This window comes from Poecilia mexicana, unplaced genomic scaffold, assembly GCF_051168715.1.
Source record: "Poecilia mexicana isolate PSO_F unplaced genomic scaffold, ASM5116871v1 scaffold_17, whole genome shotgun sequence".
In the NCBI taxonomy this organism is placed as follows: domain Eukaryota; kingdom Metazoa; phylum Chordata; class Actinopteri; order Cyprinodontiformes; family Poeciliidae; genus Poecilia; species Poecilia mexicana.
In genome coordinates, this window is record NW_028263386.1 from 30,583,760 (window position 1) to 30,598,021 (window position 14,262).

General features: G+C 38.3%; 1 protein-coding gene across 1 annotated transcript; it reads left to right on the plus strand.

The window, feature by feature from the left end:
- Positions 1 to 8,485: 8,485 nt before the first annotated feature.
- On the plus strand, positions 8,486 to 13,769 carry ccr12a (chemokine (C-C motif) receptor 12a). Its single transcript, XM_014976978.2, has 2 exons — positions 8,486 to 8,615; positions 11,676 to 13,769. The coding sequence occupies exon 2, from the start codon at positions 11,690 to 11,692 to the stop codon at positions 12,773 to 12,775; it is 1,086 nt and encodes a 361-aa protein (XP_014832464.1). The 5' UTR covers positions 8,486 to 8,615; positions 11,676 to 11,689; the 3' UTR covers positions 12,776 to 13,769.
- The last annotated feature ends 493 nt before the right edge of the window (positions 13,770 to 14,262 follow it).

Here is a 14,262-nt window from a genome sequence, read left to right on the forward strand (position 1 = left end):
GTGGTGCCTGTGGTCATCGGGGCCCTCGGGGCAGTCACCCCCAAACTGGAGCAGTGGCTCAAACAGATCCCAGGAACAACATCAGACATCTCAGTCCAGAAATGTGCAGTTCTAGGCACAGCCAAGATACTGCGCAGAACCCTCAAGCTCCCAGGCCTCTGGTAGAGGACCCGAGCTCAGAGGATGAAAGAGACCACCCACGGAGGGTGAGAGGGGAATTATTTATATAATTCACTATTAATCATTATTTATTTGTGCTATTATTAATCTTTATTTATTAGTGTTTGTATAGTTATATAAATATATATTGATATTACTAAATAATTTATTAAATAAATTATGAACGGCTGTGTGCTTTGTAATATGCTCTTCATACATCAATATCAGAATATTCCATTCCTATTATATTGTTACAGCCACTAAGCATATTTAAATGTGATGAACTATGTATTAAAAATACAATTGTTTATAAATGTTGCTTTGATAGATGTTTGAATATGGTTTCCAGTAACAAAAAGGTGTGTTATGATCGATTAAATGCGCTGATACGTCATTGTGCCTGCTAAACACATAACGCTAAGTGGAGTGGTGTACTGCTCCAAGATGGCCGCCCTAAATCTCGTCAGCGACAATGGGCTCTTTGCACCTAAGGCGTTGACGTCACATCTCCAGGAGCTAATGCGGCTCACTTTTTTCCGCTTTGAGTTACCATGACTGGTAGAAAAGACTAAGTCGTATTTCAGATGCAAAAAAACAATACTATTAACATTGTTGTCTTCCTAATATAATGGGCTTTTAAGTTTTCATTAATTTCCAAGCGATCCTGAATTAAGAAGTTGGCTTGTAAATATCTGTCGCTACCAGCTAATGCCGCACAGCAAAGTTTGCAGCCTTCACTTCACTCCGGATCAGCCTAAAACTACCGGGGACACGGATGGTAAATAAAGGAGCCTCCCTGAGTTATTTCCATGGAATCACTTCTATATTCAGCCTGAAAGAGTTTATGGGAACGAGAGAGCAGACCAGAGCCAGACAGCCGAGCAACTGATCCGCCTGTACATACTGCTGTAAACACCGTCCTATCTGAGCTCTTCACAAGAAACATGCAAAGGTATTAAAACGAAATAACCCGGAGACATGAAGCAACACGGTCATATTTCTCTAAAAGCAGCAACTTTGAACCTGAACAGCTGAACCAGATCTCTGACACCAGAGCTGCATAACTGTCAAGCTATGAGGCTTGTTGAGCTTCGTCAGGCTTCGGAAGTAAAAAGCCCGAACCGTAACCTCCCCGTTAGTCTGTGACACTAACGACAATAAACACACATAATATACTTGAAAATTAGATAAATACATTGTCCGTTAGAATGTTTAGATACTTAAATAGCACATTTTACAAGAACAATGTCCGAGAATATTGCCTACTAGCATAAGCTAACGTTAATGTTAGCCACAAAGTTTAAGTAAAACTCACCTTCGTGTCAGTGAATGTATAACGAGGCGAACATCTTAAAACCTTTCTCCAGATGACTTGTTGGGGCTTCGGATCGATGTACAAACCTTGGCCAAGCACTGCAAGCACCTAATGTAAAAGGCCATTTTCAATAGATTGGAAACAACCGAGCCGCTTTTCCCCGAACGCGGAAGCTGAGGTGCAAAGAGCCCATAGGCGAGAGCGGTCCATGAGGCGTCTATGCTTATATTATGTCTGTGTAACAGGGCCAAATAGACCCTTTTCACAGTGACGTCAGACATTGGCCGCCATAACTCGAAGCGGTCTATCTTTACTTCCGGTGTGATTTTGTCTCGGGAAACCTGACTGAAAAATTCATGGATACTCATTATCTTAAGAATATAATAAAATGTAAGGTTAATAATAACATTTAAGTGTTAGATAGGTGTTATTACTCACTGTCAATCCACCATTCTCTAACTGTATATAATAAACTGCCTCTGATCGGAGAGTAAACCAGCTAGCAGCACCTTTAGCCACTGTTGGGAAAATATATACACCGCTGTCTGTCAGTGCTGTAACGTTTAGAGATTCACTTTCTGTATTAACTTTAATAAAACAGCATTTGAGTGTTAGATAGCCGTTATTAGTCATTGTCAATTTACCATTCTCCAACTGTATTCAAAGGAACCAGCCTCCTTTCGGAGAGTAAACCAGCTAGCAGTAGCTTTAGCCACAGTGCCTTTCAGTGCTGTGTTGTTAAAAGTTTCACTAAAATCACTGACATCTTCCAACACTGTTGTTTAGAGAAGCATTTTAAATATTGATTTAAGCACAATATGCCAAATAATTTACATATTCTGATGTGATTCATAATTTCTCCATTTGTTTTGTTGTCCATCTTTCTCAACAGTAGCCGACCAACAACCTACCATATCTGAGATGGTCTTGTTCCTGTGCCCATGGCAGGTTCAGTCAATCAGCTGTGAGACATCTGCTGCCTAGTCAAACTATCATGGGCCTCTTCATTTAAAAGGAGAAACCAGTACAGAGCCTCCCTGCTCCTTCAAGTCACTGGTGGGGGGGGGCAGCGCAGAAGAAAAAGTTTGGAAACCACTGCTCTGAAGTAAGTAGGAGCTAAACCTGCAGGCTTTGCTCTCCGATTATAATGAGACATGGAGTAATTATAAATGATTTCAGATTACGTTTTATACGTCTGGTATTTTGATACTCTGCCCTCCTCATATGTTTCTGTTAGCGAGAGCTAACAGAAACATATGAGGAGGGCAGAGTATCAAAATACCAAACATTTTCTGCGCCCCCCCCTATGGACGCGTGTGACGGGGGTGGGGGAGAGGGGGGCAATCGACTTTTTGGGGGACAAAATGAATGTACGTAGCTGAAAATAGACACCAACATCGGTAGCCTACAAGGTACTTGTTAAGCTTAAGTTTCTGTATTGATATTAGCTAGTCATCCTTTAGCTAACATTACCTGCATCCAACAGCTTTACTCAACTCAGTCGGTTAGTTTGGAGGGAAAAACTGTGAAAAGTTCTTTGCGTTTTGCTGGTTTGCTGCCGTGATTCTAACACAAACCTACGTAGCTCCGCCCAGCAGCAGCAGGTCTCCTTCACAGGTGTAAACCCAGCGCGAGCATCGTAGCGCTCATGTTGCGTTTAAAGGCGGCTCGGAAAAACAGGTGACAACATGTTAACAACGGATTAAACAGTTTTAACTGCTGATAAAAGTAACAGAGGACACAAATATGGGAAGTGTGGAAGCCTCTACTGTATCAAATTGACATAGGAATAACAGAGAGTTGGCCATTCTAAGGTAAAAACCCAGCGCATACAGTGTTCATATTTTGTTTTTTTTTTCATCCAGACGGCTTCCCGCGCCCCCCCTGCAATGACACGGCGCCCCCCCTAGGGGGCGCGCCCCACAGTTTGGGAACCTCTGCTCTAACAGGATCCTCAGATCCAGGCATCGATGTCTGGTGTCCTGCAACATTTAGATACGTCCTGGTCCAACACACCTGAATTAAATGGCTGCTTAGGACAGTCAAGTCCTCCAGAGTCGTGCTAATGACCTTTGACCTCATGATTTGACTCAGGTGTGTTAAAGAAGAGACATCTAGATTGGAGGAGACCGACCCTTATGAACTGGAGTTAAAACCCTGCTGTACAATTGTCATTCAATCATAATCACATTTACTTGCATACAGTGGAAACTTTACCTGTGTTGACATAGATGAGTATTAGTGTCTTTACTTTAAAACCATTTTGGTTTCCATTTGTTGAAAGTAAATTACAAACATTTAGCCATAGTTTGACCACTGCTTTATGACAGAAACAAAGTTTGATGTCACAAATATATGATTTTAATAGACGCATTATTCAATTTGTACTGTAGAAAGAAGATGACAAAACTGTTTCCTGAATTAACTTTAATGTTCATTTCACTGCACAGAAAGTACAGATTAAATATTTAAGATTGCAACAAATCTGTTCAATCTTTAATAAAATAGGTTCAGATTAACATGGGTGGATTCACAGCTACCTAAAGTTAACAATGAAATGTCTTAAAACATGGATGTTCAAATATTTACTATAATCAATTAAAGGAAAACACCATAAAGCTGTGTATTCAAAGACCAAGGTCAGTCTGTACAGATTGAGGAGACAACATAACATCTACCAACAGAGCAGGTTAACTACTGTAGTTGTTTGAAAAGCATCTTGGTTCAGTTGACGGCTCAGTTTGAAGCTTCAGGTTTTGGTGTTGAACCTCCCAGAATCTCAGCTGCTGCAGATTGTCTGAAGATGCAGAGAAAAGTACAAACAGACAGTGTTAGAAAAATTATGATGCACCGACAGACCTGACTGTGACAGAACATTACTGAACCTGAAAAGGACTTGAATCATCACAATGCATGTAGAAATGTTTATTTTTATGTTGATCAAATGTTTTACATTAAATGTTTTTCTGTGGAGGCTATTTTTGCAGTGGTGCTATAAATGCATAAAATATTTATTTTCTTAAGTATGTTTTTGTTAGCTGTCAATTGTGTCAAAATATCAATTGAGAAAGAAATTTACTGCTTGTGAAAATCTAAACCATCTCAATACATTTTACCATCTACATTAATCACCTTGAAATGAAGACAAACAGGAACAGGTTTGTCCTGGTTTGCAGACGAGGTATAAGGGCCGATGAAATGGGGTCCAGACACAAACACAGATTAATCTGAAGATTCTGGAGGATGTGTGAATAGGTCTGTCACCATGAAAAATTTTACTGTATGATAAATTGTTCCAAAGTTCTCAACAAATGATAATATAGTTCTTTTGAGGCCATTTTTAAGTTATATAATGGTAATGATGAAATAATAATGCAACACATTCTCAAATTCTAATGAACATTTAACACTGGAACTGGAAGACATTTTTAATATCCAGAATAAATAAAACTAATGAAATTTGAAGTATTTTTAAACAACATTTCTTTTCTATATAAGGTCTAATCGAGATCAAAGTACCAAACTGAAGACTTTTATTATCCAGTTTTTGGTAGAGAGAAAAAAAAAAGAGAAACAATAAATCAGGCCAATGGAAATGATTGACTGTCATCTGATTTATTGATTATTCTAACAGGCCTATGTGTGAACATTAGACTAAATCCTTAATTATGTTGAAAAGTCAACATAAATGAAGTACCTTTCAGTTTGTTCTGGTGAATAAAGTCTAACTGCAGGTGATGTTCCTGCAGGTCTTGCTCTACCTTCATTACTGCTGAAGCAACAAAATACGGTTTCAGTGATAATGACCAACATCTATAACTGCTATAATCTCCTGAAGATGCTTGCCGACTTCGGCATCATAAAACTAGATCAATCTGGGTTAAAGTTAAGACTGAAGACAGACGATCAAACTGTGCTGAGTGAGAGAATAAAAATCCACGCTTAGCTCGAAACAGCTAACGTAGCATAGCTGACATAAACTTTAGCTCCAGCTAACGGAAACATATGAGGAGGGCAGAGTATCAAAATACCAGACCTATAAAACGTAATCTGAAATCATTTAAAATTACTCCATGTCTCATAATCGGAGGGCAAAGCCTGCAGGTTTAGCTCCTACTTACTTCAGAGGACAGACCACCGGGACGCGCCGTCTTCCTCTGGGTTTGCCTGGCTATTTTTCCGGCCAGCGAATCATTCCGCCACCCAGTGGTCCTTTTTCAGACCACCTAGTCTCCTGTACCGCTCAAAACGCACAACATGTCTATAAATAATTTTAGGATATTATAAGGAAGTACTGAGATATACCGTTTTCCAGCGAACTAACGTATTTGGCACTTCGGCACAAGCACAGTGAGAAACATCAGAGGACTAGACTCCAAGCAAAATTCAGATGTCCCAGCTTTTACTAGCATGTAAACGCACCATTTACAAACAAATCTGGGAGCTTCCCCGAAGCGTGAAATGAGTCTCAAAAATAGTTGTGCACTCGTAACCGAATTTGTGTGTAAATGCAGTTTTGTGTGCGTGTACCAGGTGATTTGTGTGTACTTTTTCAACATGTATAGGCGTAGGAGAAGGTTTATTTTATTTTTAAGTTTTACAAATCGAGTATTACACACACATACATATTTTTTACACACACACAAATCTTTTTACACACGCACAAATCTTTTTACACACACACAAATCTTTTTACACACACACAGATATTTTGAGACTATTTTCACTCCATAGGATCAACGGCATAACACTCCCATCTTTATTGAATTTGCCTGCGATGACTTTCTAAATCCAGAAGATGTCACTGTAAGTGGCAAAGCAACACAGTCTCAAGGCCTCATCTGCCCATCACTAGTGCCAATCACTGTGAACGGCACTCTCCCACCTGATGGTCAGCCAAACAGCAGAACAAGAAATGAGTTTCTCTTGTCTCCACTCCTGTTCCCTTTTATCCCCTGCCACACAAGTGAACCCAATTACTGCTCATCAACTCCTCACAGCAGCAGCAATCCTTCTTGTTCACCACAATATCATGCCATGCTTTTGGTTTATGTCAGGAAAATTCCACCAAGTGAGCAGAGAGTTTTGCAAGCGAAGATTTGCATCTAGCACAGACTAAGTCTGAGCACGAGGAGAAGTTTTAAGTACAATCATTACAAGTTTGGAGTTGAAAGATATGAAGTCCTGCTTTCAAAATAAAAATGTGTGCTAGTGGATTATGGCAGAAAAATTCCTCCATAGATAGTCAAAAATAGTAATCAAGAGTAGCACTACTGTTATACTTCTATGTCTGCTGTACTTTATCTCAATACGTAGCATATTTTCAATGAATATTTTTCTTCTTCAGCAGTTTTTTGGATGACTAGTTTTTAGTAGCACAACTCAAAAAAATTAGAATAATGTGTGCAATATTTCCTGCCAGTCATTTTAGTGGTGCTACAATAACTGACAAGCAAAACACTTTCTTCAGAGTTATTGCAGATAGTGATGGCTGTGGGCAGGAAAGATCTCCTGTAGCGGTCTGTTCTACAGTTATTTTGAAGAACCCTCTGACTGAAGATACTGGAGGGTTTTTTTAAGACTCACCACACACAGACAAATACTAGACATGGGTGACAAATGTTGCATTCCTCGAAGCCAAGCAATGCTGAACCAAAGACAACATCAGAGGCATAAAGGAAAAAAGGAACCAGATTCTTATGCAATGATCCAGAGTTCTGTTTTCAGAATAAAGTAAATTCTACATTTAATTTGGAAATCAAGATCCCAGGGTCTGGAAGAAGAGTGAAGAGGAATGGAATCCACATTCCAGAGTTCCCAGTCAGTGAGGGTTTGGGTCACCAGGTTTCGATCCACTGTATTTTCTGAAGTCCACAGTCAATTCAGCATCTACCAGGGAATTCTAGAGTAATTCATGGTTCCAACATGCTTCGTCAACATGTCAATATGTTCAGCTTCCCTCAGCTGAAGGAAGCTGAAGGAATCAAGCACATTCTGCATAAGGACAAGCAGAATGGAGATGGGCTTCCATCCCAGCAGTTGTCTCAAACTAATTCTTGAAAACGAGAGACCTGCAACCTTTAAGTGTGTACCTTTTCCTGTACACTAGAATTAAATGTCTAAACTCCTTCAATAGCATGCCATTAAGCTCCACAGAGCTCTGCTAATGAGCTAATATCAGAGCCAAGTGTGCTTCAGGACAGTTTTCTGAAGACGATCTTCTTCAGAAGACTGGAGTTTGAGACCTCTCACCCCTGCATTACATGTACACAGCACTACAGGCTGATCTCCTCCATGCCATGGTTTACTGATGCAGTGATTCATGCAAGAGGCACCAAACTATGCATTGAGTGGGTAGAAATGGACTCATTTTTCAGAATTTCACTGTGTGTAGCAAATTTCTAAAAAAAGAATAAAATAAATAACCCCTTTATTTTTGAGATTACACGTTTACGCAATATTATATTATTATATTTTATTATTTTTTGAGATGTATTAGTAGAAGTAAAAAATAGTCATCTGGAAAATCTACTGAAGAGAAAAAATATTTAGTAAAAAGGCCGTATGTATCGAGTACTTGAGTATTTTTGTTTTTTGCAGTCTGACTTAATTTGTGAAAATGATGTAATCATACAGACAAAATATAAAATTATAATTATCGCAGTATTCTATAACATGACATAACTTTTGAAACCACTATTTAAAGGTAATGTTTACATTTTAGAACAATACTAAGTACTTGCAGAGACAATATCCACTGTTTACTGCATGTTCACAGTGAGCACAGAATTTTACTCGAGTAGTGATGCTTCAAAATAATATTACTCAAGTAATATTATTACTTGCATTGCACTGCCTTTCTGAGAAGCTGCAGTGCAATACAGCTTCTCCTAGAAGTAAATTTTTGGCAAAAAGTTATTCAAATTCATGTATCATATCTCTCCTGAATAGTCTACTACAGAAGACACAAACACACACACACGCGCACACACACACACACACGCAGGCTTTTAAGAACATCCGTTTGCCAAGGTACAGCCCCCTCTGATTTTGTTACTGTCAAAAGTCAAAGTTGCAAACAAATTTTCTGTGACTCCATTTTGGGTCTTGACCACAGGCGGATATCTACAGAGCTGGACTGGTAAGGTCAAGTTGGCTTGATTTTGGATGCTGTTGTTACTTTATAAAACTTTAGCCAAAGTAATATTGTGAGAATCACATAAGTAGATGTTACTTTCACCACTTTTCTAAACCTAAAATATAACCAGGATATAATTTCACTGATTATTTAAGAGCTAGCTCTTTTTTTAGTTATTTATTTTATGTTGTGATTTTTTTAAAACTCATAAGAAAGTATGATTCTTTAGGTTTACCATAATGACTTCCTTTAAAAGTGACGTTTCTAGCTAAATCAGCTTTTTGTTGATTGATGACTGATGAAGAAAGGTTTAATGTTTGTTAAAAATAATAGACTTAACTTAATGAAAGTTGCCCTTTCAAACTGTTTCAAGCTCTTATTCATATATACTCATTTTACAAATAGGAATTGCACTTATAACTCCAGACTTTTTATATATCAGGACATAACAATGGTTTGATCTTCAGCAGGATCAAACATTTTTAAGTCTAATAACTGTGCAAAACACCCACCAAATTCAAGACTTTCAATATTTCTAACATAAAATGAAAAAAAAATTACTTCTTACAGCCTTGCTTTTTTCATAGAATTGTTGGAAGGAAGTAGCAGCCATGAACTGCCGAGACGTAGCACATGATGTAGCAACTGCTCATCAGGAAATGTGACAAGATGTTTGAACAGTTTGGTGGTTTCAACATAAAGCTTTATTCTAAAATAATAGTAAGATGGAGAAACATAAGCAATGACCCAAGAGAAGCATCTGTTCTGATGACGGTGTTGATTTCAATCTCTAGCACAGCTTTTGGTGAGAAATCTGCAGTGTTTCCTGCTCACTTAAAAGTATAAAATAACTCACAAATTAAAAAAAAAATATATATATATATGTATATATATATATATATTTTTTTTTCCATAACATCCGGATATAGCCAGGAGTTAAAACACAATGCTCTTCAAAAAATAAAGCTGACAATGAATCATTTCTGGTAAGAAGTAACACTTTTTTTTTTTTTTGTATATAGAAATACCAGTGTTGCGAAGGCGTAGGAGACATGACTTTTTAATCTTGCTGATCAGCAGTTTCAGTTCCTGATTTTGGGAAGAAAAACATCAGTGTGACAAAATGTTTATGAATCACTGGGTAAAGTTTGCCATTTCAAAACTATACTTCTCTATAAGATATATGTATATGGATAGGTTGGTTTGATTTATTGAAGAATATATGGAGGGGAATGTATCAGAGTAAAATTATAGAAATATGAAGATGGGAGATGAAAAATCTCAAACATTCAAGAGGTTACAATTCTAATGGAATAAATGTCCATCCATCCATCCATCTATTTTCTTTACACCCTTGTCCCTTAGTGGGGTTGGGAGGGGTGCTGGTGCCTATCTCCAGCTATCGTCCCGGGCGAGAGGCGGTGTACACCCTGGATAGTCGCCAGGTCGCCAGTCTGTCGCAGGGCTGGAATAAATATGAGAGTTTTAAAAGACATAATTTTAGGTCTAAATGTCTGATTAAGACGTATCTCTAGTACAGTCTTTACTTAATGCAACTTATAATTATTTCTTGTCTGGGTATATTAAGGTAATTAAAAAGTGGACAAATTCTTTAAATGTTGTTACAATATTATCTGATGAAGATAAAGATACTAATTTTTCTCTCAGTACTCAGTGTTCAATGAGTTTTGTTAGACTGCACAAAGTTATTCACATAGCCTTGTGCATGTATTTGTGAATTTTGCATTTAATTTTTTCATGCAGGTCCAGAGAGAATGAGGAGAACATGGAAATTTCATGCAGAAAACACACATTTGGGATTTAAGTGGCCTGTTTATCTGTAGTATCTGGTTGAATCCACTTTTTACTTAAGAACTTTTAGTACATAGAATCAAATAAATGTCAGAAACTTTCCACAATATTTAGTCTTTATTCATACGTTAATATCAAATTAACTGCAAAATAAGTACAAGCCCTTGTTCTGTTAGGTACTGAACAAGGGCTTTCTGTTCCCAAAACATATTGTGATAGTTAATATATTGACCAAGGTCCCTTAATGTGTTGTGCAAGCACCATATTTTCCGCACTATAAGGCACAACTAAAAACCTTCAATTTCCTCAAAAGGCAACAGCGCGCCTTATAATCCGGTGCGCCTTATATATGGACCAATATTGAGCCACAACAGGTATAGCAACTACGGTAAGCAGCCGCCGACTTCATTTTCGCCCGTAGAAGAAGAAGCGCGCGGTGCATGCTGGGATAGTTGTCAGAACGCTGTTTTGTAATCTACTAATAAAGTTTGACTGACCTATCTACCTACCGACCATCTAGAGCAGGGGTGGGCAACTCCACACCTCGAGGGCCGGTCTCCTGCAACTTTTAGATGCATCGCTACTTCAACACACCTGAGTCAAATAATGAGATCATTAGCTGGACTCTGGGGAACCTGACTGCACTTGGGAGGTGATTCAGCTGTTGGATTCAAGCATGTTGGACCAGGGAGACATCTAAGAGTTGCAGGACACCAGCCCTCGAAGACCAGGATTGCCCACCCCTGGTCTAGAATCAGGTCGTCTGCTGGTCATTTAGCACTACATTCTCCATGAACATGCTGTGTGCAAACAGAGAAGGGTGACCATCGTTAGGCCACACCCCGGCCCAGTGGTGGAAGGCTCTCCTCGCAGACCGGAGTCGGACTGTTTTGTTGACATTCTCTTTAGTGCAGCTCCACCTAGTGGATGTATAACATAACTCCAGCCTCTACTGTAGCGTCTAGTCTATGCGCCTTATAATGTGGTGCACCTTATATATGAAAAAGTTTTAAAATAGGCTGTTCATTGAAGATGCACCTCATAGTGCGGAAAATACGCTAATTATGTCTGTCTTTAAATTTTGGGGAAGTAATTGCATATGGATGTGTAGTTTTCCAACATTTTGTCTGTTTGTTCAGACTTGCATTAGTTGTGTAAGAGTTTCAACCCATACCTCTGTGTGTAACTTATAGGAAAACTGATTTTATCCTCGCTCTAGTCTGACTTCTGTATTTCTTTAATGTGCCACAGGAGCAGCATCAGCCATGGATGATGATGACTATAATTACTTGCTCTACCTGCAGAATATGAATACAACAGAGGACCCGAGCCACGTGGTCAGTGAACTTGTCCAGCTGTGTGCCAAAAAGACTGTTAACATATTTGGTGCAAAATTGATCCCAGTGTTCTACTATGTTAACTTCCTCCTGAGTTACCTCGGAAACGGCCTTGTCCTCCTCATTATCTTCAAGTATGAGAAGCTCACCACAGTCACAAACATCTTTCTGTTGAATTTGGTGCTTTCCAATCTCCTGTTTGCCTCCAGTTTGCCTTTCTGGGCTACCTACCATTTGTCTGAATGGATCTTTGGAGAAGCTCTATGTAAAATGGTCAGCAGTGCTTATTTCATCGGTTTCTACAGTTCCATCCTCTTCCTCACTCTCATGACATTTGACCGATACCTAGCTGTGGTGCATGCGCTTGCAGCTTGCAAGCGCAGAAAGAAAAAGTATGCCATAATATCATCTGTCATTGTTTGGTGTATCAGTATTTCAGCAAGTGTTAAAGAGTTGGTCCTTCGCAATGTGTGGAAGAGCTCGATGCAAGGCAAAATGTGTGAAGAATCAGGGTTATCAGCAAGCAGTATGAGAATCTGGCGTTTGGTCAGTTACTATCAACAGTTCATGATTTTCTTCCTCTTACCTCTCATAATGGTCATGTACTGCTACGTAAGGATCACACTGCGGATTCTCTCCACCCGGATGAAGGAGAAGTGTCGAGCCATAAAACTAATATTTGTAATCATCTTCACATTTTTTGTCTGCTGGACACCCTACAATATTGTATGCCTTCTTCGAGCAATTCATATATCAGCTGGTGAAACTGACAAGGAAGAATCATGTTCCACCAAAGAAAACCTAGATTATGCATATTACTTGACCCGAAACATTGCATACTTGTATTGTTGTATTAGTCCAATGTTTTACACATTTCTAGGGAAAAAATTCCAGAGTCACTTCAACAAACTGGTGATTAAGAAAATTCCCTGCCTGTCCAGACACATTAGCTTCAACAGCCAGAGCACGAGAAGCACGTCACAGAGAACACCTCACTCTGTTTATGAATACTGAGCAAACATAAAAATCCTGATCTTTTAAAGGATACACAATGTCATAATGCACTCTCGCGACATGATACAATAATAAATATTCTCCTCCAATAGCTTGGCTATTATGACATGTTACACATTTAACTTCCCTTTTTCTCTGCACGTCATTCCAGATTGTAAGCCTTTAGATTCCATTTTGAAGGGAATCTTTTGTTATATTTACAGCCAGGACCTGTCAGATTTAAAACTTTTTGAACAAACAGAAGTTATGTTTGAAATCTGGTCAGTTTAATTATTACTGTTGTGAAAAAAATATATTGAATGATTTTGAATTTCATCTTATAATGATTTTAAATATACTGATATGCTTACAATGATCATTTTAATGTAAAGTGTTTTCAATTATGGTCATCTGGGAACAAACTTATGTGAATATTTTTCTCACATCGTTGGCTGAATGAAAGATTTGACAACTGTTGCCAACACATCACACTGAATGCGATCTGAACTGTTCAGAGAGGAAGCATTGGAATGACATCAGAACAAGAAGTAACAGAGAAAAAGGAACACAACAGCTGAGATATGTGAAGGTCCACTCTCAGTTTGTCACGCTGAAATACCTTTTCAGCATTGTCATGTCACTTGTTTATCTGGCTGCATCCTTCCTGACATTACTTATACAGCAGTATATTTTTTATAGCCCTAATAGAGTATATAAAATCTGATTTTTTTTGTCTTAAAACTTACAGTATCACCTAACTAGTCATTGATAACATTAGCTTGCTTTTTAAATTGTAATCTTCTCTTTTTTAAATATGATTACTCTGTGTAAAAGGTGGAATAATCAGTAAAAATAGCATTTTAAACTCTTAGATATAAATTATCTTCCAAATGTCAAATACTTTTTTTCTGCATTTAATTTCTTTCATGTAAACTTAAGAAAAATATTCTGTACCTTGTCTTATTGAATGTTATGTTTGTGGACATGAATTATAAAGCTTCTTTTTTGTAATGGACCATGGACATGTGTTTAATACACATCAACATAAAGCACATAAGTGCAGTGCTGTGATAAAATTCATTTAAAAACACTTTTCTATAGATTCCTTTAAGTCAGTGGTTCCCAAAATTTTTCTTCTACCAGTAGTATCTCCATCTGGTCAAGGAACTACAAGGTCTCTGCAAAGAGTGGTGAAGACAGCGGAGAAGATAATTAGGACTAAACTCCCCCCTATCCAGAGCATTGCACACAGATGCTGCGTAGACAGAGCAAAAGAGATCCTCTCTGATTCCACCCATACTCTCCATGATCTGTTCATCCAGTTGGCATCTGGCAGAAGATTCAGTAGCATCAGCTGTAAAAGAGCCAGACTCAGAAATAGTTGTCTCCCACTGGTCATCATTTTGCTCAACAACCCCATCACTAAGACTGTCTTAGACTTCTTGAAAATGCATAGATAGCAATATCTTATTTGTATATCTGTGTAAATATAGGCACACTTTTGTTTT